At 45.3% G+C, this 26,553-nt stretch overlaps 1 protein-coding gene across 1 annotated transcript in view; it reads right to left on the reverse strand.

Moving 5' to 3' along the window:
• Positions 1-195: 195 nt before the first annotated feature.
• The window catches only part of ATN1 (atrophin 1), a 27,153-nt gene continuing 795 nt past the window's right edge, over positions 196-26,553 (reverse strand). The window contains exons 2-10 of the mRNA XM_085324686.1: positions 9,959-10,153; positions 9,622-9,759; positions 9,095-9,208; positions 5,608-7,610; positions 4,784-5,006; positions 3,951-4,668; positions 2,449-2,592; positions 2,018-2,198; positions 196-1,436 (exon numbers count right to left, since the gene is read on the reverse strand). Coding sequence (XP_085180812.1) covers positions 1,403-1,436; positions 2,018-2,198; positions 2,449-2,592; positions 3,951-4,668; positions 4,784-5,006; positions 5,608-7,610; positions 9,095-9,208; positions 9,622-9,759; positions 9,959-10,036 — 3,633 coding nt within the window. The 5' untranslated portion in view covers positions 10,037-10,153 and the 3' untranslated portion in view covers positions 196-1,402. The remainder of the gene's footprint in view (positions 1,437-2,017; positions 2,199-2,448; positions 2,593-3,950; positions 4,669-4,783; positions 5,007-5,607; positions 7,611-9,094; positions 9,209-9,621; positions 9,760-9,958; positions 10,154-26,553) is intronic.

The raw sequence follows: 26,553 nt of genomic DNA on the forward strand, positions 1-26,553 counted from the left end.
AGGCTCTCACCACCCTCCGGGCCCTACAGCGACCGGCATCACAGCCACTCTCCGACCCTTTTCAATATCCCCCATTTTCATTCCCCTCCCCCGGGACAACCTCATTTCTGAACACTCCTGCAAGCAAGCAGTTACACCGCACTTCCAGATTGCTTCCTACTCCCAGTAAAAAAGAAATGAACACAACAGAGACTGTTTCTGGAAGGGTTTTTTTTTGTTTGTTTGCTTTTCTTTTTTAAGAGCTTCATATATATATTTATATATATAAATTATTAGAATGTGTGTTTGGGCTTGGGAGTGCGTGGGAAACTGTTTGAGTGTTTTTCCGTAGTTGGGTTGTTGGTTGCTTTTTCTTTTTTTTTTTTCATGTTTAAGTAAATATATATATGGGGACCAATCGAGATATACAACTGTGAAATCAGACACGCACAGAGGGATAAGGGACTCACAAATTGCTACATAAAACTGCCACGTCTAATAGGATGTGCATGAGTTAAAGTACATCAATTAGAATGGGTTGGGGGAGAGGGGCAACCACCTTTGCAAAGAGTACGAGGATGCAGGGTCTCTTGGCCATGTCAGCTCTCCCAACGGGGCTCAAAGGGGTAGATCGCAGTCTTTAAAACGGTCTCACGGTGCTTTGCACGTCATGGCCCTGTCCATTCCCTCAAGGCACAGGGAAGCACAGCCACCATCTCGTGAACAGTATCATGGTGCTTTGCACCTCAAAGGCTAGGCCGAGTCCCTCAGTGACTGACTGAGTAGGTAGGAGCGGCCATTTCTGAAGAGGTCCCATAATGCTTGCTTTGTATCTAACAGGATTTTGGAGACTGGGAAGCACTCTGGCTAATTCGAAAAAGTTCCATGTTGCTTTTTTTTTTGCGTCACTAAGCTGTATCTTACATCTAAAGTAGGGGAGGTGAAGAGGCATTTTGAAAAGAAGCTCCATATGATTTCAAGTTACTTCTTGGACACATCTCCTCCTCACAGAAGCAGAAAGGGCAGCAACATCATGACGTAAAATACTGTGATGCTCTGCACTGTTTTTATTTAATGCAACTCTTCCTCCAAAAGAAAGGATGGAGCAGCTGCAATCTTGAATTTCCATCAGTCTTTGTCAGTTCTCTGCAATGCTGATTTTGYTTTTCAGAGCCCTGCTGAAATTATGTACCAATCATTCCATGTCCTTTAGTGTTACTTCAGTCCCTCCCCACGTTCTCTCCTCTCCATTCTGCTCCCACGATGCCATCCTGTACTCTTCATCCATTCTGCTCTTGCACTGTACTGCACTGTAGGATCAGGATGTGTTACTCCGCAGCCTCCCCTCCCCCAAAATTTGGTTGCTCAATTGCTCCTCTTAAGAGAAAGACATGATGATGTTGCATTGAGGGTAGGAGTCCATTTAAAGGGGTTTGTCACTTTCTTTCTTCAGGTGACTAGAAGAAAGAAGAAGAAGAAGGTGATTGTGACAGAAAAAAGAGGAGAAATAATTTAGTTCTGTGCACTGCATTTGGCTAGTCTAGTCACTCATGACAGTGCTGGCTTTGAAAGCAAACAAAATCTTAAGGTAGTAGCGGCTATCCAGAAGGTACAGTGCACCTCTGCCTGTACCAACATGCTTCCCTGTGCACTTGCAAGAACCCTGTCTAAGACAGAGCATCCAACCCTTGTGAACATGTGGTTTTGCATGGTGCAAGCATATACTGGCATGCATGGAACAGGCAAGTTTATCCCCCAAGGAAAGGAGCTGAGACCCTACACAAGAGATTAGCCTACAGGCCACTGAACAGCCACTTGCCAAGAATGACCTTCATCATGGCCAACCCATAGCTGTGCCCCAGTGGCAAGTAATCCATGCTCTCAGATGTGGGGTCAAGGCTGGAGTCAACCACTTAAGGAGAAACGCTTCCCTGCTCCCACTTCTGCCATCCTCAGGCCATGGCTGGGTCCAGATTTGTACTGTGAGGTAAAAGCATTCTGCTCGCCCAGTGCCATGGAGAGAGCAGGTCCCATGCACCTGTAGTAATCCTCCTGTGTAGGGAGCGGTACTCCATGCAGAGGGTGGTGGGCATGAAGCCACTGCTGCTGTTCCAGAGCCAAGCGCTGCAGCTCAGCTGACTGTGCATGCATGGCCTGGAGCTGATGTGCTGCTGACATAGGTGCAGAGAGAGACCCAGGCAGGTCCCTGTAGGGTGCAGCTGCAGCCAAAGACAAACAAGAGAAAAAAAAAAGTTAATATAACAGCCCCATCCTCATCCATATCCACATAGTTCAGTCAAGACTTTATTGCACTTTTCCAGTCCTGCTAATGAGCAGGACTTGCTGATGCCCTGATATTCTAGGCCTGCCTATGCCATGACAGATGGTCTTCTGAGCTCCCCACTCTGCCCACCGAAGCTCTGTTGATGCTCTTTAGAGAAGACTAGCAGTCCCCATAAGCCTCCTTACCAAAAAGCTGGTGGCGCAGCACTTCATTCTCATGTAAGGGGTGAGGGAGCAGTGGGTTGGGGATGGTTCCTGCTGGGTATGGTATCCGGGTGAGATGTGATCCCGAGGCAAGTGGGTCAATAAGAGGGTGAACAGAGGCTGAGGCTAGAAAGAAAAAAATAGAAGATAATTGTCCCATGCTATGTAAGAGGCAAAGACACAGGTGCAACAAAACAGACAGACATGGAAAAGGCCAGTGCCTATTGGGGGTGGAATGACTGCAAGTCTAGACAATGCAGTACCATTTCCTTCTCAGTGTATTCCTTTGGCCAGCACTCAATTTCATGTGAACTAGATTGGCATATCTCTGTCCCTGCCACACCACCTGGGTGTGCAGACATTTTTATACTCCCTGGGGAGCACTGCTTCTTAGAGTTGATCCCACAAGAACCTGCTCTACAATCAGGTCTGTACCCAGTATTGTGCCCATATACCACAGGAGCTGTCATTCATATCTGTACTCATATTGAGTGCTTCCATTTCTAGGTCCCATCCAGGGCAGATGCTCAGTGCCAGGCACTCAAGTTTGCAAGTATTATCTAAGGCTGAAATGCAAGATATCATTTTATATGACAACTGCTCTTTCTAGGTAATCAAATCACTTAGTGTTTTGGACTCACTCTCAAGATGCTCCTGGGGGTACAGAACTATGCTGCATAGGTGAATCAATGTTCATCAATACCCAATACCACTCTGAGTGGTTGCTATTGCAAGAATGGGTGTTTGTCTGTAATTATCACCAGGTCCCACTGACCTTTCACAACGCCCAAATAGGCATAGCACTTTTTTTCCTATTATATTGTAGTTTGGGCTTTGTTTTCCTGCGATATTTGTCACTAAACTTCTTTTTCCCTTGCTTTCCTGTATTATGTGGAAATGGAAGAGACCAAGATTCAGTTCTGAAGGGCAGCAGCCTTACAGTTTCTTTCATAAATGCAAGCCAACTTAAAGCCAATCTATGTCCCATCATTTCCCACCATCTACAGCAAAAGCCATGGGACAAAACTGGAGAGCCAACATTTCATTAGGCTTAAGGATATCTTTGAAACGGTTGTTAGCGGGGCCCCTATCCTCTCTGCAGACCAGTCTGGGAGTATAGTCTGCAGCACTACCACCTTTGTTAGCCAGTGGCACCTCAACATTCATAGTGTTCTCATAGATCCCAAACCAAAAGGCATGGTGCAAATAGCTCTGTTCTCTGCTAAGCAGCAAACTCACAATTACGCTGATACTTGCAATAGATGTCAGTGTCTTTGGTAGGATTGGAGCCTAGTAGACTGAATGACCATGGTATTGACCTTTTTTGGCTGAAGAGATGGATTGGGGCCCTCAAAGTCTAATCTCAGTAGTTCTTGGGCTTCCCTGGAGCCAGAAGGAGGGAGCAAAAGGAGGGTGCAGTAGCATGCAGAGCACTGTTCTATGCAGGGCACCACACCTGTGCTGCAATTCTGTGCAGTCCTTACCTGCATGTATAGCATCCTGCTGGTGGAGATGGAGGTGGGAGTGGATGTGGGAATGCTGATGATGATGCGGTGTCACATTGAGCATCTGAAGTCGGGCCAGAGGGTCATTGCTGAGAGCAGCCACCCGCTCTGCATGCTGGCGCTCGGCTGCCAAGCGCTCAGCATAGGACATGTCRGGACGAAGAGTTGGGCCAGCTGCCAGCGCCAGCCTCTCCCGCTCCAAGTGGCCCAGCCCTGGGTGGAAGGGAAAAGCAGGATGAAGGCCAGGGGCTGTCTGCAGACTCAGCCCACCATGGCGTGGGAAAGGATCCATGGCAGCCGCTGGCACTGCATGAAGCTGCTCCAACTCAGCTGGCTTGACTTCAAATCCAGGCTTGAGACGTTCACGCAGGTCTCGATCCCTCAGGTCTCGTTCACGGGCTTCTCGCTCCCTCAACTCTCGCTCCCGCGTAGCTGGATCACTACTGTAGATGGCTGGCACATTGTACCCCAACAAGCCTGGGTCAACAGCACCCAGTGGCACGTAAAAAGGGTGGTTGCGGTTGCTGGGGGACATAACGTGTGGCCGTGCATATTCACTTAGTGTGCGCAGAGCCGGGGTGTCAGGGCCCAGGTATGGGGGAACAGTTGCTACAGCACTGCCCTGCTCAAAGGAGGGGCGGTGGGGAACAGGCCCAAGAGAGGAGCATTCAACTGGCCGGCCCTCCTGGGCCATCTTCTGTAAGAGAGCAGAGAAACAAGCATCTCACTSTCACAGTCCCAAGAGGGAGTAAGGGGGTTCCCAAACATCAGCCCCTGCTTCACTCCAATGGAGCAAGCCAAGTCACACCTACCACACTTCTCTCCAGCTCTCTCTCCTTCTCTCTTTCCCTCTCCTTCTCCCTCTCCCGCTCCCTTTCTCGTTCCTTCTCCTCACGGGCCTTCTGCTCAGCCTCTCTCCGGACTTTTTCCACCAAATCTGCCCTTTTCTTGGCCAGCTTGGAGCCGTCAAGGGGTACAAAGTATAAGTCTGTGCGGGAGCAGGAGTTGAAGCCACGGTCCAGGTGYTTGTTGAATCTGAGGGGAAGGAATGAAGTGTGTCAGCACAAGAGGGGGGTGAGGAAACAACGGAAGCTGAGCCCTGCACTGTGAAAGGAGGAGGGCATACAAGGCTCACTAGTAAGGTAACACAGTGCAGCAATAGCTCACATTTGTGACAATGTCCCCTTCCTTGCCCCACGCATCCCTGCTCAACCAGGCCCCTGAGGAGACATCCCTTTGCTACTCCCCGAGGCGGACTGATTCACAATGCAGAGGCCTGGCCAGGTTGCAAAGAGGTAGAGAGAATACTACAAAAGTGGGGCCAAAGAGCAGAGTTGTGGCACTGCCCTCCAAGCCCCCCAGCTCAGGGGCCTCCCAGGGCTGGCCRAGCACACAGGTAGTGCTCTGTCAGGTACTGGAGCCAGGCAATGGCTAACCAGCTCTCAGCTCCTCTAGGTTGATACCCGGGGCTGCACCAGTTTGGCTGTGTCTGCTCTCCAAAGAGGTCCATTTCCATTTAGGAAACCCCGAGAGGCCATTCTTTCCCTTTCACACACTACCCTTTCTGTATTTTCCCTTGAAGTTTGTGTGCCTCCCTCCCTTCAGCACATCTCCAGCTCCCCCATCTGCCTCGCACCTGGCTGACTGGCTGGCGTGGCTGGGCACATCCACCACCTTCGGGGGTGGTGAGGGGCTGCGAGCCGGCGGCATGGGGCTCTCAGGGGGCTCATACTCCTCCGACGGCTCCTGCTTGATCTGTGCCGCGCTCAGTGGGAGTGGGGGCAGCGGCGGCACGGGAGCGCCCATGCTGCCCGGTAGCGAAGGGGTGGATGGGGCAGGGGAGGAGGCTTTGTAGCCACCCGTCACAGGGGAAGATGTCATGCGATAACCGGGAGGGGTAGCCACACGGAAGGAGGACGTGGAGGACACAGGAGGAGAGCCTGGCTTGTAGGGGGCTGGGGGCTGGAAGGTAGGGACAGGGGATGATGCTCGCTTCCCATATGGGGCTATGGCTGAAGGGGGCACTGGGGGTGACACGGTCTTGTAAGGGGCCGAGGAAGGGGAGGCCATGTTGGCGATGACAGTGGAGAGCGTGGTGGAAACTGAGGTGACAGGGGGACCGGCACCGTGGGCAGGGGAGGGCGGGGGCGGCGGAGGAAAGGTGTATGTGGCAGGGCTCTGCCCCTGAGGGTGAGCACACAGGCCAGGATAGCTTCCCTGGGAAGAGACAGAGGAGGCAGAAGATGAGGAGGATGAGGAAGAGGAAGAAGAGGAAGAAGCGGAGGAGGAAGAGGAAGAGGAGGAGGCAGGGGGTGCCGCAGCAGCCGCAGAGGGAGCCTGGCTGTAAGTGGCCTGGCTGTGGGGAGGGTAGAGTCGCAGCCCATAAGTGGCATGGGAAGGGTGATGGTTGTTTGACTCTAGGGTGTGCGAGTAACCTCCAGCAGCCTGGGGAGGAGCTGCTGTGGCTGGGGAGATCCCCCCTCCACTCCCATGGCCATGGTGGTGCTGCTGGGGCGACTGCTGGTGGTGGGAGCTCTGACCAGGGAAGGAGGCAGCAGGGTGGGAGCTGGTGTTGCCCAGTGGACGGCTGTAGGGGGGTGGCCCCTGGCTCCAGACAGGCTGGGAAGGCAGGGAGGGCTGGGTGTATTTGGGGGGCTGACTGGACACAGAGAGGCCACTGGGTGGGGGGAAGGAGTGGCCATAGGAGGCACTGTAACTGGGTAGGGGCTGTGCAGGGGATGCCTGGGGGTACGGAGCAGAGGAGCTGGATGGTGGCAGTGGTGGAGGAGCATAGGGATAACGCGACGGGGTCACAGTTTGTGCCTTGTCTTGCCCTATTCCATGGGGTGATGGGAGGTGCCCACCCAGGGTCTGCCCCACCATCCCTGGAGAACTGGAGGTGGCCACTGCATTGTTGAGCGGGCGCAGAGCTGGTGGGGGAGGCAGATTAGCAGAGACATGGGGAAAGGAAGGAGCAGAAGCTGGGGAGGCAGCCGGAGGGTTGGCTGGGGGGGTCTTTTGAGAAGGAAGCCCCCCAGCCACAGATGCCAGTGAGATAGGGGTGGTTGGCGGTGGATTGTGCTTGGCACTGAGGGTCTGTTCGCGACCTCCTGATGCTAGGAGCCCCCCAACACCACTGGAAATTTTGGTCCCAACCTGGACTACATTGGCCGTAGGATAAAGAGGAGCATGGGTAGAGGAGGAGGAGGAGGAGGAAGGAGTAGAAGAGGTGGCAACAGCAGAAGTRGAGGAGGCAGGTGTCTGTGGGGCTTGAGCCTGGAAAATCCGCGAAGCCTGGCCCTCGAGCTGAGAGTGGAAACTCCCTGCAGTGGGGCCCTGCGGATGGACTTCAGCTGGGAGGCCAAAGCTTGGCTCAGGTGGACGGGCCAGGCTGTCAGGAGGAGGAGCTACCGGTGGACTCTGAGGGAAGAGTGGAGGGTGGTGGTAGGAATGAGACGGTCCCTGGGACAGCACAGAGGAGGAGTCGGAGTCATTCTCCACACTTCCAGGGCTGTAGACACTTGGTGAGGTGCTCCTGTTATCCTGGTCAATGTCCCGTGGGTCACTGCTCATCTCATCATTGAAACTGTGGCCGTCAAGGCTGTCAACATCTGATGGGGATGGAGGACAAGGTAATTCCTGAAGTAGAGAAGAGCAAAGAGATGTTATGCAGCCTCYCAGACCATGCACAACACTTTCCAAGTTCCCAGAGATCTTGTTTTTTGATCTTTCTCCCTTAGCCCCAGGATGAAGGAAAGTACACACAGGGAAGGAGTTATCATTTGGCAAGATAGCCAGTCCTACTAGCGCTTCCCCTCTGAACAGCTCCAGTGCTCTCAGGTACTTCAGGAACATCATGTGCCTAAGAGAGGAGGTGATAATGGGCGTCTTGTGTACAGAGGTGCATGGAACTGTTACAGATCAGGCAGGGAACGAATCTATGAAAGGTGTCAGCACCATCAACAATAAAGGGCCTTTGGGTGCGTATAATTCATTACTACCACCAGGTGGCAGATAGCATGCACAAGCATTAAGGGGAGAATGTGTTCTCRGCAGTCAGCAAATCCAGAATTGCTCTTCCCTATTTATCCGGGGCTTGCCTCATCACATTCCTTCCTCATTGAGGACACTCACTCCTCTTTAGCCCCTGCCCTGAATGTTAGCTCTCTGTGCTYGTTACTGGGGGGTTAGCTCCCCATTGCTTCTTTGTGTTTCCCATTCCCTGCTCTCCCTCACCATGTCTCACTTCAAGCAATAAAACAGTCACTGATTAAGCAGCTAATACAGACAATTAACAGGGTTTACAAGAGAGGCTAAAATGAAAAAGATCATTGTTAAGTTGAATAAAGCATCCACATGGAGAAATTACATTGGTATAACTGCAATGGCTTAATTATATGGACATCATAACGCAAGTAAATATCCTTGTGTCCACAGGCCTTTAAAGCTGATTGCCTGAACAGACTAACAAGGAACTGAAAAGTACAAGAACCGAGTTTTCTTTCAGCTGGCTGATCTTTGATCCAGTCCAGTGTTATGTGCATTTCAGAAAAGCCCTGCTAGAACTATGGTGAGTGTGTCTAAATTGATTTTGCACTCACTTTAGGATTGGTATTATCATTATCTGGATCCCAGCATGATTTAAGGATCTCTTGTTTTATACTGTTCTGCAATAGCAAAAGAGACAGACTCTAAACTGCCACAAAGCTATGTGTGGAGTGAGGGGAGAGGGTGGATCAGCACATCTCACAGCTGCTGTTCATCAGCACAGCCAGATTCACTGCTGGGGATACCTAGGTTCCTGCTATTGAACTGAGGGAAGGCAGGGCTTGCACCAGGCCCAAGYGTAGACAAGCCAAAGGAATAGAGAGTTTTTGTCTTCTGAATCATCATTCCAAGTAGCTTTATTGTATGCCAGGCAGATGTTCCACTTGCAGAAGAGTCTACCATGTGAAATCTGAGATGCCAGAACATGTGATTGTTGTGGTGGCCACACATAGGCTAGGGCTCCAGAGTGGCAAGAATTTCAAGCTAGCTGGACATGAGTAGCACATTTAGGGGAAAAGAACATTTCTTTGCCCTGGCCCCAGGATATCCAAGTGGACACAGCTGGGGGAACTCACCTCAGTTTTGGTTTTTTTGGGTGCATTGCTGTCTTCCCCTTCACTCTCCGAGATCTCCTCTGTTCGGCCCTGCTTGCTGCCTTTGGTGGTACAAGATTCCTCCACCCGGCCTTTCTGTAAGGGAGAGAAGAGGACAGAGAGGTGGAAGGGTCAAAGGAAAACCTCCTCTCCTACCTGGCCTGCCCAGATTCTAGTGGGTGAGACACAACAACTATAATGCAATGTGTTGAAAAGCTTAACAGACTGTGGGCAGGGAGGAGTGGTCAGGACAACACTGAGACAGAATTCAGCAAAAATTAACATTAAAAAGGGCTAATGAATCTGAGGACTGCTTCTGGGAAGATGTCTGGAGGTTTAAGATGCTGAGGATGAGAAGAAGGAATACATGCCACTCGTTCCAGATAGCTGAGCCCAGAATGGGTTCCACAATATAGACCAGATGGGATCCACAACTGGACCTCTAAATGGATCCTATCTGGTCAGGGTAGTCCTCTGTCACCTCACAGTCATGTACTAACTTATACTACCTTTGTTGCTTGTCGGGATTTTTCAGCTTTGCCATCACTGCTGGAGGTGCTGACACCACCTGGGGAAGCTCGACCCCGTGATCTCAGCTCTTCTCGGGGCCCTGGAGTCTCCTTCTTCCGTCCACTCCTCATTGACATCTAATAGAGAGATCACTGGATTAGTACTGCTGCGCAGCTTCCTCCAACCCTCCCTAGCTTCTCAAAGCCCCTGAACCTCTGGCCCGAGCACCCTGATATACCGAACTCAAGTTCACAATGAGCTTTCCTGTGAACTCAGCCCCAACCCACAGCTCTTGTTTGATTCTGAGTTCCCCTCTCCTCCTCCCATCTCACGTACTGAGTCTTTGTTCTGTCGCGTCTTCATTCTTTTGGGTGTGGGACCCCCATTCTCCTTGGCCCGGTTTGATGAAAACATAAATTTTTATCACTCTACCCCCCCCTTGGGCTGTTCCCTGTGAGACGGAGACAGGCAAGATCAGCCCTTCTGGAAGTGGGGGCTTACACCAGCAATGCAACAAGATCCTGGTGAATCCTGAAAGGCAGACAGAGACAAGAGGTGAGAAAGTGAATGGCATGTGGGAAATCCTTTTATGGCTTGCTATATAAATACGACAAAATCATTATTGTTTTTTAATTATTATTTACAGATCCAAGAATCTTTATCGAAAAAGCAATAAACTTTCCCATTATTAGGAGAAAAGATTTGGCCACTGTGATCTCTGATTTCTTTTTTCTAGGAGTGAAACCCGCATGATGAGAGGCAGTTAGTACCCAACAATAATTTTTTGAGAAAGCAAGGAAGAATAGTTGATTTTCCTCTGATATCATTTTAACATTTCCATTTYCTTATTTATTTGATCTTCAGAGAGAGAAAGAGAGAGGAAAAAATAATAGAAAATTGCTTTAAAATGTTCTTAGTGACAATTTTTCTGACTTTATGTGTTCCTCTTTGCACTTATTGTCAGTGCAGTGGTTTCATGATCTTTAACTGGCCATGTGCTGTCATTAGCTGACTCTGCGTAATGAGCCTCTGGAAGCTTTTTGCTGCAAGAAGTATTATACAGCCCTGACCTATCCAGTGCATAATACACACATGCATACATGCACCAGCTCGTCATACAGAAACACTGACAAATCTTGCTCAGACTGTTCAGTTTCAAAAATACATAAATATGAACAAGAAAATGCATTTAGTTTTTCTTTTGCATGTCACAAACAGAATCAGGCCTGTTTAGCTTAGGGTGTCTGCCCAGATCTCCTTCCTCCCCATTCTCTGGGCTGTTTCTCAGTATACCAGATGATGTCTATCCCAGAAATGCGAAGTTCATCCTTGCAGTTTGCAACAGCAGGAAGATTTCTGAGCTTCCTCTGACTAGATTAACAGACCTGTGCTATGTCCTGAAAGCACCACTAAAATTTAACACTCTGTTTTGCCACATGGTTTCTACTTGAGGGTATGAAAACACCATGATTGTGTTAGCCTGGGAACTTAACTGAGCTGATTCAGGAATGCTGTTCCTGGAGCTGGCTTGCTTGAGTGTGGCTCTGGATCCTTTGCATCATACTGCACTGCACTGTACAAGTGTAACCAAAGAGAGATGTTCCTTCCCCAGCCTGTTATGAGAGCTCCTCTACTTGCTCTCTGCAACGGACAATCCCCAAGATATGTGTTGTGAATGAGGCATTAGGAGAAAAAATCCACCTCTCCTGAGCTTTACTCTGTGCTCTGAAAGCATAGGGAAGTTTGGAGATTAAGACTGAGAGTTAGGCTTCCTAAAGGCCATCCCATATCAGGAGACGTTAGCTTCTAGCAAGGCAATGCAAGAGAAGTCTGGATTCACCTTCACCTCTCTTGGAAAGGATAAGAACCCAGGCATCAGAGCAAAGGCAACGGGAAGGGAGGAATCCTGTCTCTCATATGCAGCCCTGCTGCTGAATTATGTGGTCTTGAAGTCACTGCTTTCCTCTACCTCCATTTCTCTATCTGTAAAATGGGGATAATGATGCTGACCTGTCTCTAGCAGGGTTCCACATTTTCCCTGACTAATGCTTAGAGAAACTCATACAGAAGGTGCTTGCAAAGAGCAGGAGATTGTTTGCTTTAATTTCATTAATATTTTATTTGGCCGTCATCACGAAAGCCACAAGGGACTCATCCAGCATTAATTCCCACATACAACAATTCATTAACTTAGACCTCTTCTTTAATAGAAAAATCAGCTTACACTGGTTTAGACCTGATCTTGCAGAACTACAGCACCCTCCTAATCCCTACAAACTGCTATCTTTTGCAACCTTGCATTTCTGGCATAATTTGGTCTTTGGTTGCTAATTCAGCGAGTTAGACTGATGGTATTTTCTACTCTAGATAAGCATCTAGAATTAACATTCTTACATAAAACAAACATTATAAAGAAAGACAATCCTAATTTAACACACCTCAACACACACACCATGTTGGCAGTCTTCAAGGATTAGCCCAGCTTTGCCTGAATATACAGAATTAGCAACAGTATATTACCAATACGTTACCGCTCTTATTCTACATTCAACAGGAATGCCACCTACAACTCACACACCAAAGAACTGAGCATCACAACGCAGTGCACAGGTCTCACTTCAACTTTCCTGTAATTTAGTAATGGCAATTATGGTCTTCTTTCCAGAGAAATAAGTCAGGGAGATAATGTACTGATAACCACATACTGAAACTTCCCTTTCAAACAGAAACACCAACTAAGTATTTATGTCAATTGCAGAATACTCAGCACCAAACAAAGCCAGGAACAAATAGGTACATTTCAGTAGACAACAATTAACCACTGGGGCAGAAGCTTCTACTACTTACAGGATCACTTACAGGGTTAAGTCTTTTCTAAAGCATATAACAGAATTGAACCATGTGTTATTAGGGTCAGTATAACAATTGTTGCACCAGAGATTAGATGAGACATTCACAACACTGCCTTCTGGTTTTAACATCTATGAAATAAAAGCTTACAGCATAAGCCATAAACAAAGCAACAAATCTTGAGTTACATCAAACCTTCCCATCACTGAAAATCCTTGTGAATGTATCTGAAGAATTCTTACTGATCCATGGTTTTGGAAAGGAAATGAGACATTTGGCAACGCTACTGTCGAAGGGACAATCTTTTCTTGGTCTTGTGAAAATCTTTACAGGTTGGATTGAGTTATGAGTCATTGTGAATGACCATTTTCTGTTTGTGTTTCATATAACCCAGCTTGGTTTGCTAAAACCCCTCCATATTCCAGTGAGAGTGCTGGTACAGCCTCCTGCTAGCAGCTCCCACTCAGCAAGGACCCCCCTGCAGAATCCAGAATGGATCCTGCTCTTTCCCCTGCCGTGCTTTAAATGATCCTTTTTGCTCCAGGGAAACCGTCCTGCACAGGAAACCAGGAGACCACAGGCAGTAGCTCCTCTTCTATSAAAGACTGCAGATGTTGTGTCTCCTTTGCAGGCTATAGTGTGGAGGAACTCTTCACATGTAACAAAACTGCACAGAAGTCCATCTCTACTGGAATGGATTCAAGTCGGACCTGCTGAAGTATATKCCTTCAGCCTGTCTTAGGAAGTCTGACAAAAGTTTGTCCCTGGCTCAGGACATCATTTGCACATTAGACTGGGAGCCTGAGAAAAGAAACTTTCATAGATAGCAAAAGAAGCAGAGGAAACAGAATCAGGGCAGATCTGTCTAGGATAGTGTTTGGGGATTTGGCAAGGATCTTGTAAATGACAAGCAGAGAGTCACATGCTTGCAAGTGTCTGCAGCTGCTCACACAGGCCCAACGAGCACACGCTCCCAACATTAGGAGGAAATTTCAAATGGGACAGGGAAATCTGGGAGATGTCCCCAGAATCCACTGAGGGCTGAAGATTTTTGTCATTTCAGCCAGTGCTCAAAAGGAATAGAGAGTCCAGGACAGGCAGCCCGAGTCCCAGAACACCGCTGTGCTCAAGAAAGTTAAATGCTAGCTAAGTTCCTATCAGCTCTTGCTGGGGCCAGCGACAGCAGAAGGGAGTGAAGAAGGCTCCCAGGGTTCATGGCACTTAAGAAGTAGAAYTACCATCACTGTTACTTTAGCAGTTTTTCTTTAGCTTGAAGACACATAAGGCCGAATCCAGGTCTCACTGAGATTAACTGCTAGGTGATCAGTTGTTAATTGTTACTGCAGTCTCTTCCCTCCCTTCTACATTATTCTTCTATTGGGGAGATAAAAAAAAACTGCTTGGTCTTATTATCTGCTATGCTTGATCCTCTGGTGATGGTCATGCCCTAGAAATCTCAGATGGATTCAAACCTGGTCCAAGCAGGAAGGAAGGTGCAGTGGAGGGGCAATGAGACTGTGTCAGGAAACATGAGCCCACCCACAGCTATCAGTGATGATTTGGGGAGAAAGCAGTAGCACCAACACAGCCTTCTCTCCCCACTGAGTCTCTACCTAGGCATTGCCTGTTAGGCTATATACCTAGTCAGAGGCACTGCATGCAAAGATCGCAAGGTGCATGAGTGGATCATTTAGACTCAAACAAGGAAGAAATGCAAGACTCTGTCATACGTCAGGACCTCAAATGCTACAAGAAGGGGCAATTTGACAGTGCCTGTATTTTTAAATGAAATGGGCCAGGCCCTGTTCTCAGGCCCTAAACCTGACTGGCATTACACAGCTTGCACCCATACAGCAAAATTCTCCTACCCTCCAAAATGGTATGGCCACATCTAAACTGGCTGTTGGGAATGGTCTCACACTAACTCTTAAACCTTGCTGAAGTGTCACCTGGAAGAGTGATAGTTGGTACAGGACAAAGATTATACAAAGGAATACCACGCTAAGGTAAAACAGCCAACTGTGCACCAGTACTTCTACCCAGTTTAGTTTGTTACTACAGATATAACCAATATTATCTTCCATTAGATGCCAGTCTGAAAAAAATAAGTTTTCAGTGAGGATCCAGTGAGGTTCCTCCTTTAGCCTGAGTATGGATCATCTGGAGTTCAAATTCTCTCTTTTTTTTGTTTTTGTTTTTGTTTTTTTGTTTTTGTTTTTCAATTGAGAATTGTTAAAAGTACACAGTGAATACTTCTTAGTCATTTTTTTAATGCAGGAGATAGAGTCAAAAAAAAAAGTGAAATTGAAGGCATTTAGACTGCAAAGGCAGGGACATTTAGGTGGCTGATACACCGGAGAGCTGTGCTACCATTCAGAGAGACCTGGACAGGCTGGAGAGTTGGGTGGAGAGGAACCTCATAAGGTTCAACAAGGGCAAGTGCAGAGGGTGCAAGTTCCCAAGGTGCAAGTTCCTGCACCTAGGGAAAAATAACCCTAGGCACCAGTACAACCTGGGGGCTGACCTTCTGGAGAGCAGCTCTGCAGAGAAGGACCTAGGAGTGCTGGTGGATGACAAGTTGACCATGAGCCAGCAATGTGCCCTTGTGGCCAAGAAGGCCAATGGTATCCTGGGGTGCATTAGGAAGTGTTGCCAGCAGGTCAGGGGAGGTGATCCTGCCCCTCTCCTCAGCCCTGGTGAGGCCTCGAGTGCTGCATCCAGTTCTGGGCTCCCCAGTACAAGAGAGACATGGAGGTACTGGAGAGAGTCCAGCATAGCGCTACGAGGATGATCAGAGGGCTGGAACATCTGCCCTGTGAGGAACGGCTGCGAGAGCTGGGCCTGTTTAGCCTGGGAAGAGAAGACTGAGGGGGGATCTTATCAATGTGTGTAAGTACTTGAAGGGAGGGTGTCAAGTGGATGGGGCTGAACTCTTTTCAGTTGTCCCATGTGACAGGRCAAGAGGCAATGGGCAAAAAATGAACCACAGGACGTTCCACCTGAATGTGAGGAAGAACTTTTTCACTGTGAGAGTGACGGAGCACTGAACCAGGTTGCCCAGAGAGGCTGTGGAGTCTCCTTCTCTGGAGATATTCAAAGCCTGCCTTGGTGCAACCCTGTCTAATGTGCTCTAGGCAACCCTACTTGAGCAGGGAGGTTGGGCTACATGATCTCCAGAGGTCCCTTCCAACCTTACCGATTCTATGAATCAAAAGTTAGAAAAATGTAATAATTAAACTGAGACTCTTTCTCTGTACTTCATTAGCTCTGTGTTCACATCCCATTTTCTTTCTTCCTCTTACTGCACAGGAACAGAGCAGCACTGAACGAAGGCACTGGGGTGGTAAAATGRACACAGCTGCCCTCTAACACATTGCAGATGCTGTAAAGTGTCCCRAAATACTATGGGATGATAACCCACGGATCACTCATCATGGCAGGTAATGATCMCCCAGGAGTGAGTGCTCATTGGAACAGTATGGTCAGGGCACATGCACTTGTGGCTGGGAAGTCAATGRTTTGTCCAGCTCATATTGCCCCAGTGAGTGATAGCCTCACAATAAATTAATTCTTGCCTCCATTTCCTTCACATATAAAAAAGGGGGAAAATTCTCAGAGATTTATCAGGGTTAACGACTTTGTGGTATCTTGAAAACATAAAGTTTTATCCAAAATATTACAATAAAACAACCTGATGTATGGCATTTCCTAATTGCTAAGTACCTGACTTCATGCTTGAACCCTGACGTTTTACTATAGGGCATGGGGGAGAAAGGGAGTGAAGGAAGGGGAGAAGCAATGTATTCAGTGYTATATAGCAGTAAATGAAGGGGTCAGAGTTCAGGTTGCATGTCAGAGTCTGACTGTCAGTCCTTTGATATGTGCACTGAGCGTGACATTATTGTAAAAGAGAAAATGATTGTGAGTAAACGGATTAGGATGCTGAAATGGTTGAATACCAAGATGGCAATGGGCAAATGCTTGCAGACAGTATTATCTTGGTGTGAATATTCCTATACTTAAACATTTTTCACTTAGTAGAGTTATTTTTTCAAAAAAGAAAACATTTTGAAGCTATATGGAATGAAAGGGTAGTTTTTGATATGGGTATTTTTGTGCCTCACAAAATAATTACAATATTGGGTAGATGCAGGGGCTGTGAACTYAGGCTGAAGAGTGGATTAATCAGGAAAGACTGCAGACCTATTGGAAAAAAAAAAAATAATAAAAAAAAAAAAAAACAGAAAAAACATATTCCAGTTAAAGCAGTAGCCTACCCAATAGATGAAACTGTTCCTAAATTCCTCCCTGCAAAATTAATGTGAAGCTACAGGAGCTAGAGGAGACTGAAAGGCTCTTGACCCCTGGCTGAAAGCAAGGAACATCAGCTAAAGCTTCTTCCACCAGAATCTTCAGAAGTTTTGCAGCCATCAGCTGTGTCTTTGCTTGATTCTCTCTAGTCTCACAGCCCATTGCCAGTGTTATGGCATGCTTTGGCAGCTGCTTGGACCTCCTGTGCAGCTCAGCTTCAATATTAAAACAGTGATAGTTTTCTCTTTTTGTCTTTTTTTTTAATAAACAAATCAACTTTTATTACCTATTAAAATTTCACTGAATTCCTCTAGCTAAACTAGATTCACCAAATATTGCATAAAATGATTCACTTTGAAATACTTTTAAATAAACCTAATGAATAAATGTAAATGAACATTTTCAGAAACTTCATCCTGTACTGAAGAGCCAATTACACACATTTGAATATGCAAGACAAATTAGCCCCTCTTGATCTGGATCTGTCTATATGTCTAAAATAATACTTGCCATATAAAGCGCAGACTAAACCTTAACCAACATTTTTAACCTTTATCATATACGGAAGTTTCATAACCACAATATTTGTTAATGAATTTACTCGTCACACTACCTAGATACTCCTTCTCCACAATAAAATAACTAATAACAATTAAAATGTACGTTCAAGAAATAATGTCAAATAAGAGCACTAAAAGATGAGCTTTAAGGGTGCTGACAGGTTTAGGAGATAAAATAAGTTTACTTTTATGAAGTCTGTATTAATGTGTTGCATATTTTGTAATTCTGTATAACCACAAGGAGTAAACATGTAACTTTGAATATGAAAGCTGTATTCAAAGCAAAAAGGTATCTGAGAATAAAAAAAAATATTTGCTGATGAGCAGAGAGAAATAGATGAAACATTTAGAACTAAAGTGAAGTAATAAATAATAAAAATATTCATGCATTTAACAATAGCTTAAGCTACAGCAGAGAAGATACTAATTCTTGCACATGCAATTGAAAATAAAGTTTGATTCACTAAATGAAGGTTAGATGTACTAAAGAAGGTCAGGTTAATCATAAAACAATTCCTGAGGGCACATTAAAATGATTATAAGTATGTAACAAATTTACTTAAAAATCTCAGAAAAATCATTCAGTCTTCCCAAAGAAACACAGAGGTTGGCAGAGCCCTGTGGAAGATCACAAGATGCAACAAACTGGGATCACCCATCTGAGCATGGGATGGAGGCCTACATATGTGTGAATCAGAGGAAGGATACATCACACACTCTGCATTCATTATTTTAAGAAGTGTGACATCTTCAACACTTGCAACGCCTGAGCGAGCCTTACCTGTGGAGCTGTTAGAACATTAAGAGTTATAACTCCACTTTTTATACATAGACTTTTCCTTTATTAAGGAAAATATATTACTCAAAGGCAAGCATATTACTCATTAGCATCATGGACAAGTTGCCCAGAGACCCAAAGAAAGATTTAGGCTGTAAGGCACCTCTGCAAGTCTCTGCTCCCAACCCCTGCTCACAGTAAGGCTCACTCCAGAGCTAGATGAGGTTGCTCAGGAAAGCCACATCATCCATCCATCCTTCACTTCTGTAACAGGCAAACAAACTCCTACCTATTAAAACTTGTATCCCTCTGTAGGTAGCAGGGGAGGTCCAAGATGGAATATGGATCTCTGCTCATACCCTTCTATTCTGGACAAACTATTCAGAGTATAGAGGAGAACCAGAGAAAAGCTCAGGAGCTAGACAGATCAAGCTCTGCAAATGGATTTTGAATGAATGACACATTGAAAATATCAGGCTACAACCAGGTAAAACTGTTGGATCTTCAGAAGGATCAATGTCCTACCTCCCAGTGACATTCAGTTAATAGACACTGTCAGTGCAGCAGATGATCAGGATATCATAAGGGAGAACTTAGAGATCATTAAGAAATTACAGAAATGAAAACAGGATAGATACAGGAAAAGGACAAAGGGAAGTCAGTGTGGCTGATGAGAGTAAACTAATAAGAATAATGAGGATGAGAACTAATGGGAGAGGGCTGTAGAGGGACTTTCTAAGAGGAGTGACTGGGCAATTAAATGTCACAAGAAATTAAGTGTAGATAAATATAAAGCAATGTGTATGGTAAAACAACTCCATCTTTACATATAAAATGATGGACTCTGGGCTGACTGTTGCCACTCAAGAGCGATACTCTTGGGATATGAGAGGGAGAGCCTGAAAATATCACCTCAATATTCAGCAGCCATCAAGAAAGCAAATCACATGGTAGAAATTCCTAGGAAAGGAATGTGAAACAAAACAGAGAATGTCATTATGCCCTTGCATAAAGCCATGGTTTGTCCACATCTTGAAATGTGTGTGCAGTTCTGCTCCTGCCATCAGAACTAGAAAGGACAATATAAATAAGTATGACTGAGTAGGTTAGACATCTTTGTCTAGAAAAGAGGTTACAMAGTGAGGATGTGAGTAAGGTCTCTAAAACTGAGAAAGAAAAGTAGAGGTTAGGTAGGAAATATTTTTCACTGTCTTTTAAAGTACAAGATCTAAGGACTATCACATAAAGCTACAGAGACAAGTTCAAAACAAACCAAAAGAAATGGTTCTTTAAATGGGTGGCTGACTGTGGAATTTCTCACTAAGGATTGCAAGAAGTTTGCATRGACTCCAGAGGATGCTGGAGAGTTTCATGCAAGAGAGAATACCTGAAGTTTACTAAATAACTAGAAAYCACATCCAGCTACAGCAGTCCCTGAGCTGGAAATGTTTGGAAGCTATGAGAGTACCTGAGGAAAATAACTTACACTCTTGCCTTAGCTTTCTACTCTTTCCTAGGTATTTGGTAGTGGCCRCTGCTGCAGATAGGGCCTTGGACTGAATGGATCTGGTAGGGATATTACGTTTTTAATAAACTCAATATTGCTGAGGACAAGCAACAAGAACATCTGCCATAAAAACTGCTCATTAGGTGGGAATGACCAAGGAGAAGAAAGGCTGAGGAAGAGAGGCATTAATCAATCACCAGAGGTCTAAGGACCACCATTGTTCTTTCCAAGGCAACTATAATCCTAAAATGCATCAGACAAGGTATTGCAGAGCATGAAAAAATACAGTATTAATGCCACTAGACACTGTATTTTCAGACTTCCTATGGCAAACCGTGTAATGCCTCTGTTATTCCACATCAGATTGGAATAATGAATGATGAGTAAAGATGAATCAGATTGGAAAAAGTGCAGAAAGGAGTTTCCAAGATACTAAGGGATATGAAGAGCCTCCTGCTATAAACAAAGGTACCTACAAAGTTTTGGGGGTTTTTTAACTCCACAAAATAAAAGCTGATAGCTGATATGATTACTGTCTGTAAAACACCAAAAACTAAACAGAAGAGTTAGAAGAGGTATTTAAGCTAAAAGAGAAAGCTGGTATAAGAATGAATGGGTATAAAAAGGCCACCAACAATTTTAAGATAGAAATGAGAAGATTCCTAGACACTCAGGTATGTTCTTTCCCTGGAGCATAGCGGGGGAGGAGGGGGGGTCATTATTATTAAGATAGAATTCAGTAAGTTTGCAAAAGAGCTGAGATGGCATGGTGCCTGCAGGACTTTGCAGCCAATGACCCAAATAAGCCCTTCTGATTCTCTGTTTCTAGGAATTCATGGCTGACATCAAAGCCAATGTGAGAGCCATTTTTCCAAAGGGCAAAAAACCATAACAGGAGAAAGACAAATGGACAGATTCAGAAGGAAAGGGGTGAACCTTAGGGGAAGGACATAAGGGGAAAAATATATATACAGCACTTGAGACACTCACTGATGAGCTTTGAGTCCTTGCTTAGAATATCCACAGTTTTTCCTTGGTCTACAAAACTGTTCAAGTGGGATGATCTTGCCCTCACTTGTAAGACTAAGGGAAGGGGAACCTGGCAGTGTATCACCAAAAGATTTAGGTGGGAAGAGATCTCTGGAGGTCTCTACTCAAGCTCCATTCATAGTAGAGATAACTCTAAAGCTAGATCTGGCAAATTCTGAACATCTCAGAGAATGGCCTCTCTGGCCACTTGTGCCAGTGTTGAATCAACCTGTGGAGAAGGAGAGGTTTTTTCTTACATACTTCACCACTTCACCAAGTTCATGTTCTATGATTTTATGAAAACAGAAAATATGATGAATATGGCTGAATTAGGAATAGAATTCTATCACTCATCATGATTGAATGAAGGATTAAAAGTCACAAACATCTGAAATTCTGCCTGATCCCAAGAGAAACTACAGTAACCATTTCATGCCAAAGTGCTTCCATCTACAGACATTGAATCTGTACAGAACCACAGCTTCAGGCCTCCCACATCTTAAAAGGACACCTGATTTCATAGATGAATAAGAAATCAAGCCCAGATTGGATTGCCAGGGGAAAAGGTATGACAGCAAATGAAACCATCACCCAAGATTTTTTAATGGATGAGTGAGATAGTCTTGGGTAATCTCTATAAAGCAACATTTGACAACCTGTTGGCTGAAGCGTTGTATACAGCTATGACACAAACATGACCTGTCTTGTCAAAAAAAGCCTCACATAAGGATCCATTGTCAAAAAAACAAGTATCATGAAACTCAGCTAACAAATAATGGCGGTCCATCACAGAATTCATTTGTAGCTGGTGAAGGCATTGGCTAAGTGAAGTTTGCAGAAATATGGGCAAATTTGCAGAGGACACTAAGGTGTGTGCCAGAAAAAAATAACAGATTGGAATCTMTGGCAAATATCTTTTGGTGCTACTGCTGCAATGAGGCCATGCAAAAAGACAAGCATTTTAATTACTCCAAAATAGAACATTTTTCATTAAGAACAAAAAAATGTAGAATCCACTCAAGGATGAAGGGTTATATCCAGATAAACAAAGGCTCTGAAAAGTCCTTGTAATTAATGACTGATGGCAAACTAAACATGAGCATGTACAGTTTCAGTGTAAGACTTTTAAAGAGGCTATTCCTGAATGGATGAAATCCACTGACATATGAAGAAGCGAATACCCTTCAAGCATAGGAATAAAGAGATTATTTTTACCTGCCTATATACATGATTGGTGGGACTGTTATGGAATTAGCATGTACAGTTTTAAATGCATGCTTCAGAAAGGAAGTTGACAAATGGAAAACTTTCAAAAAAGAACAACAAGGAATATTCAAGGCCTGGTAACCTCCATCCCCTCTGCTAACAATAAGAAACTTAAGAAGCTCAATATATTTATGTATCAGGGTAAAGATTAAAAGGTGACTTGATCATGGCCTATGAGTACTACAGAAGGAGATGATTTCTAATAGCTGAGAGCTCTTTAATATGCAAGACAAAGACCTAAGATCCAATGGATAAAAGCTAAAGCTATTTTACAAATAGAAATAGGCTAACGGTGGGTTGTTTTKTTCCCTTAAAAGAAATGCTCTGAAGTTTTCTGCAAAGCTCTCTTGGTGAAATTCCCTGCCTTGTTCTGTGCAGGAGAGAGGACCAGTCAGTTGACCAGAACAGTTTTTTAAATGCTGAGGTTAGCCAAGAGATGAACAGAGCCTAATCCTGCATGAAACTGGAACTTGAAAGCAACAGTCCAGCAGCATATAGGAAAGTTTGATGGACAGCCATGATTTAACTAGATAAACCATTGTTCGTAGAGACAGGACCATCTTTATATGTCTGACAAACTCTAAATAATTCTGAGGAAAATCAATTAATTTATTGCATTGCCTGAAAGAAAAGCATTAGTATTTCCCATATACTATGCTATAGATGCACCTTATGTCTAATAAAATATACTATATATATTCTATATATTATTATATATCTATTATGACATACACACACACACACACATATACTAGTATATCCAACCTCCTGCCCAAAGAGATATAGTTGCTCTCAGATGCAACCTTTGGTTAAGTGATACATAACACAGAGAGATGTCACRGAAGAAATGATCAGAGTATCACCAAATGGCTTGTAAGCCAGGGAAGTACATGACTAACATTTTCTAGCTAGACCAGTCTATGATGAAAAATATCASCAGGGCAAGAGACATGGAGGAAGATTGAAAGCAACCAGCCACCCTTCCTCAGCAAAGCTCAGCCAGAACAACATTCGCTAAGATTATCCAGAGAAGATATCACAGTTATCTTCTATTCTATAGGTGAAAACACTGCCACAACAATCTATCAGACATTGATATTCTCGCAGGGGACAATAACAAATCAGTGTTTGCTGCCACAATAAACACAGAAAACAGATAGTAAGACATTTCTGTAAGAGCATTATCAGAACTTGAAGCAAGACAGTGCTTCTGGAAAGACCGTTCTCTCACAAAGTTAACTTGTGTCAAACTTTTAACATACGCCAAATCCTTTCACCCAAGAGCTCTAAGCCCAATCAGCCATCCAGACTAACATAGAATTGAAGCTTGCATGAGGATGTTATTTGAACTGGAAACAAGCCCACACACCTTGTTATTCTCTGTGCACTTTGCACTGAGGACATGTATTGTGGGCCCACGATTGCCCGTCAGATGACCAGAAGGCTAGAAAGACTCTCCGGCATCCAGCTTAGTATGASACAAAAAGCAATCATATATGTAACAGGGCAACCTGGCACCGCTTGTGTCTGGGGCACCACTGCAGACTCAGTAACTTGGGCAAGGCATTGATATGGAACATCTCATGCTTAGGTTAAAATAACCACTGTTATTGGACTCAAGTAGTATCATGCCGATCACATAAATTAACTCTGCAGAGAATACATATCCTAAACGTGSCTCACTTGGTTAAGGACCTGACTCTTTCAGAGCCGCTTACACTTTTAAACATAAGCTAAACTTTCATTTGAGTCTGTTTTGGACTATTGACCTTTAAGAATTTTACAAAGCATTTCTATTCTGTACTTCACTACTAATACTCTTTACTCTTAAAGAAGTAATGATAGAAGAGATGAAGTGATAAATAGAGGAAATACACTTAGTACTTCCAGAGCATCTCATACCAGAGGAAGAAAGGAGGCAAAATCCACAGGAGGAAAGGAAGTACTTTATTTGTCCGAATGAAAAAGAGGAAAGAAAAAAAAAACAGAATGGGGCAGATACAGCCCACAGAAAAGAAGGAAACAAATTCTCAGGAAAAACATCTGAAAAGGAGAGACACTCAAAGATGAAAAACAACGGATAAAATTCAAGTAGATATTTGAAAAGGGACAGAGCTGGACAGATACTYAGACCAATGCCATAGAGTGCATTTGCAAAGGTATTACATCCTAGACCTGGTAAGGAAATAATCCTCTGCTACGTAATTCTAGATCCTACAGCGATCTGTGCTACCCTGGAATGCTGTATCCACCTCCATCCCCCMAAAAATGCTGAGGAACATGAGGGAGATCAAGGAGGAATTAGGAAAGCATACAAGGCAGGACAGATGCTAAGTTTGGGGAAGAGCAAAACCTCCCTGATTCACTTCACCTGTGAATAAAGACTCCTCCACCTGAGGAAGAATAAAGATCAGGTTGCTTTTAGTATACTACTACTGTTGTACTGTAGAGTCATAGTTCTTTGCATGTACAGTATTGTTTTGGAATACAAGCCTGCCTACAAGAAGCTCAGCTGTGATTCTCTGTGCAGACAAACCTAAACGTGAGAAGGCAAGAACCTTTCCAAGGTACCCAAGGGGTACAAAATCTAGGAGAGGATGGAAATTCATACAAAGAGATGTAAAGGGAGGCCATCGCAGCAGGTTAAACCTGTTAATCTTCTTCATTAGGATTCACTGCACATTTAATTTTCAGATGTCTAGATGGGTTTTATTGTTTCCAAGCAGAATCATGGCACTGCATGTTYACTCCTTCATGGTCATACTTGAAAAGTTCCATCATGAATCACTAGAAAAGGATCCTCCTGGTYTGAAAGATCAGATTATCCAAAAAGCTGGGAAACACACACATACGATTGGTTGTGCAGCCACCAATAATGAAAGTAAAAATAGTAACTTGACCAAGGAACAGGGAAAGAAGAAAAATCATTCCCACAAACAATCTGACCATTCACATTGACAAGTACCCCACTCCTGGGTTAATAATCTTGGACTGTTCTCCCTATACTACAATGCCACTCCCTCAAGGACATAGGTGCAGCATAGCAGTGATGCACAACATACTTGGGTGTAGAAGGAAGGATGGTCTAGCTTTCAACTCAAACAGCTGTGTGTTGTGAAACTGAGGCACCCAAGAAAGGATATGGCTAATTCACATCAACACATTGATTCTTGCAAGAAGTCATACGGAGCCAACTCTGAAGCTTTAGGCATAAGTGAAGGACACATAACCATGTTCCACCATTCAGCTGACCACAAAATCAAAGATGCATCTAACTCCTTCTCCCCTCCTATCCTGCTACACACACTTAACACGATGGCCTACTACTTTCCCCCTACTTTGTCAATACTAGAAAGAATAGAGGTTGCCGCACACTCTTTCCAGAACAATAACCCAGGAGAGATGATGCGAATAGATTTGAATGGCTAGCTTGATAAGGACATGCTGTTCCAAAAGAACCAACCTACCTCAGAAGAAACTGCACAGACAAAAAGCAACAGAAATTCTTACAGTAACCATCCTGGCAACTAGAGTAGCTCACTGCTGCAGTCAAGGCAGCCACAGCACTGAGACGAATGCAAATAAAGACATTGCTTGTTCCAAAAGCAACTCCATCGACACAAGCATACAATAGCTACTGCAAGAAGCCAAACAGAAGTCAACGGCAAGTAAAGGCAATACACAAAGTAACACTATAGTGACCAAATGGCTGCCACTTCAACACTACAGCGGCCTGCAGCAGAATACAGCAGGCAATTCACTGGGCAACAACCACCAAAGCAGCCATGAACCAGCAACCTGCACAAGACAGTAGGGCAAACCAACCACCAGCTCAGTGGCACAGCCAGGAGAACAGCATGGGAAATATGAGTGCCATTTCCCTCAGCTACTTAAACAGCAAAGAAACCACCAAACTGGCACATCAGAGGGATCTCAGCCAGTTCAAAGGGAGCACAAAAGCCATCCTGATGACACCCAGTTCTAGGGGTTTGTCTGATCTGCAAGGAGCAACCTTGTATTTTCCCTTGTGGGCTGCGCAGGAGACAACAGTGGGTCCCCAGGCTGAGAATGGCATGAGTCGGGAATGAATCCTATATGCACAGGCCAAAGAGATGGAGACTGAGTAAAAACACTTCTCAGCACCCCAACGGAAACATTATTTCCAAATGTTATTTCTGCCTCCTTCCCAGCTGCACCTGGGAAAGAATGGACAAAGGCTCTTCAGCAGCACGGAATGTCACTGCGATTTTTAGGGGCTGGAAGGAACTGAAGACTCTCCAGAAGGCAGTGTGCTGCCTGACTCGTTTCCAGCATTGTTTTATTTTATTTTCTGCGTGGCGCCAGGCTGCCGATTCAGAAGTCCTGCGTCCCCCTGGCTGCCTGTGCCAGCCGGCACCCCGAGGCCTGCCCGCTCCTCACCCCCATCCCGAGGCGCTCGCCCCCGGCCCCTGCCGGAGTTCCCGCCGCGGGGCAGGGGGCTGCGCGGCCCCCCGGGTGGTGACGTCATGCTGGGCACGCGGCGGGAGGCGTTCCCCCACCCCCCCCCCGCCCGGGACCCCCGCGGCTGGCGCGGTGCGGGCAGGCGTCGAGCCCCCGTGCCCGCCCGCCCCGCTTCCCGGATGGAATGTGC

The sequence above is a fragment of the Rhea americana genome, unplaced genomic scaffold (assembly GCF_003343005.1).
Source record: "Rhea americana isolate MKP2758 unplaced genomic scaffold, rheAme1 scaffold_92, whole genome shotgun sequence".
In the NCBI taxonomy this organism is placed as follows: Eukaryota; Metazoa; Chordata; class Aves; order Rheiformes; family Rheidae; genus Rhea; species Rhea americana.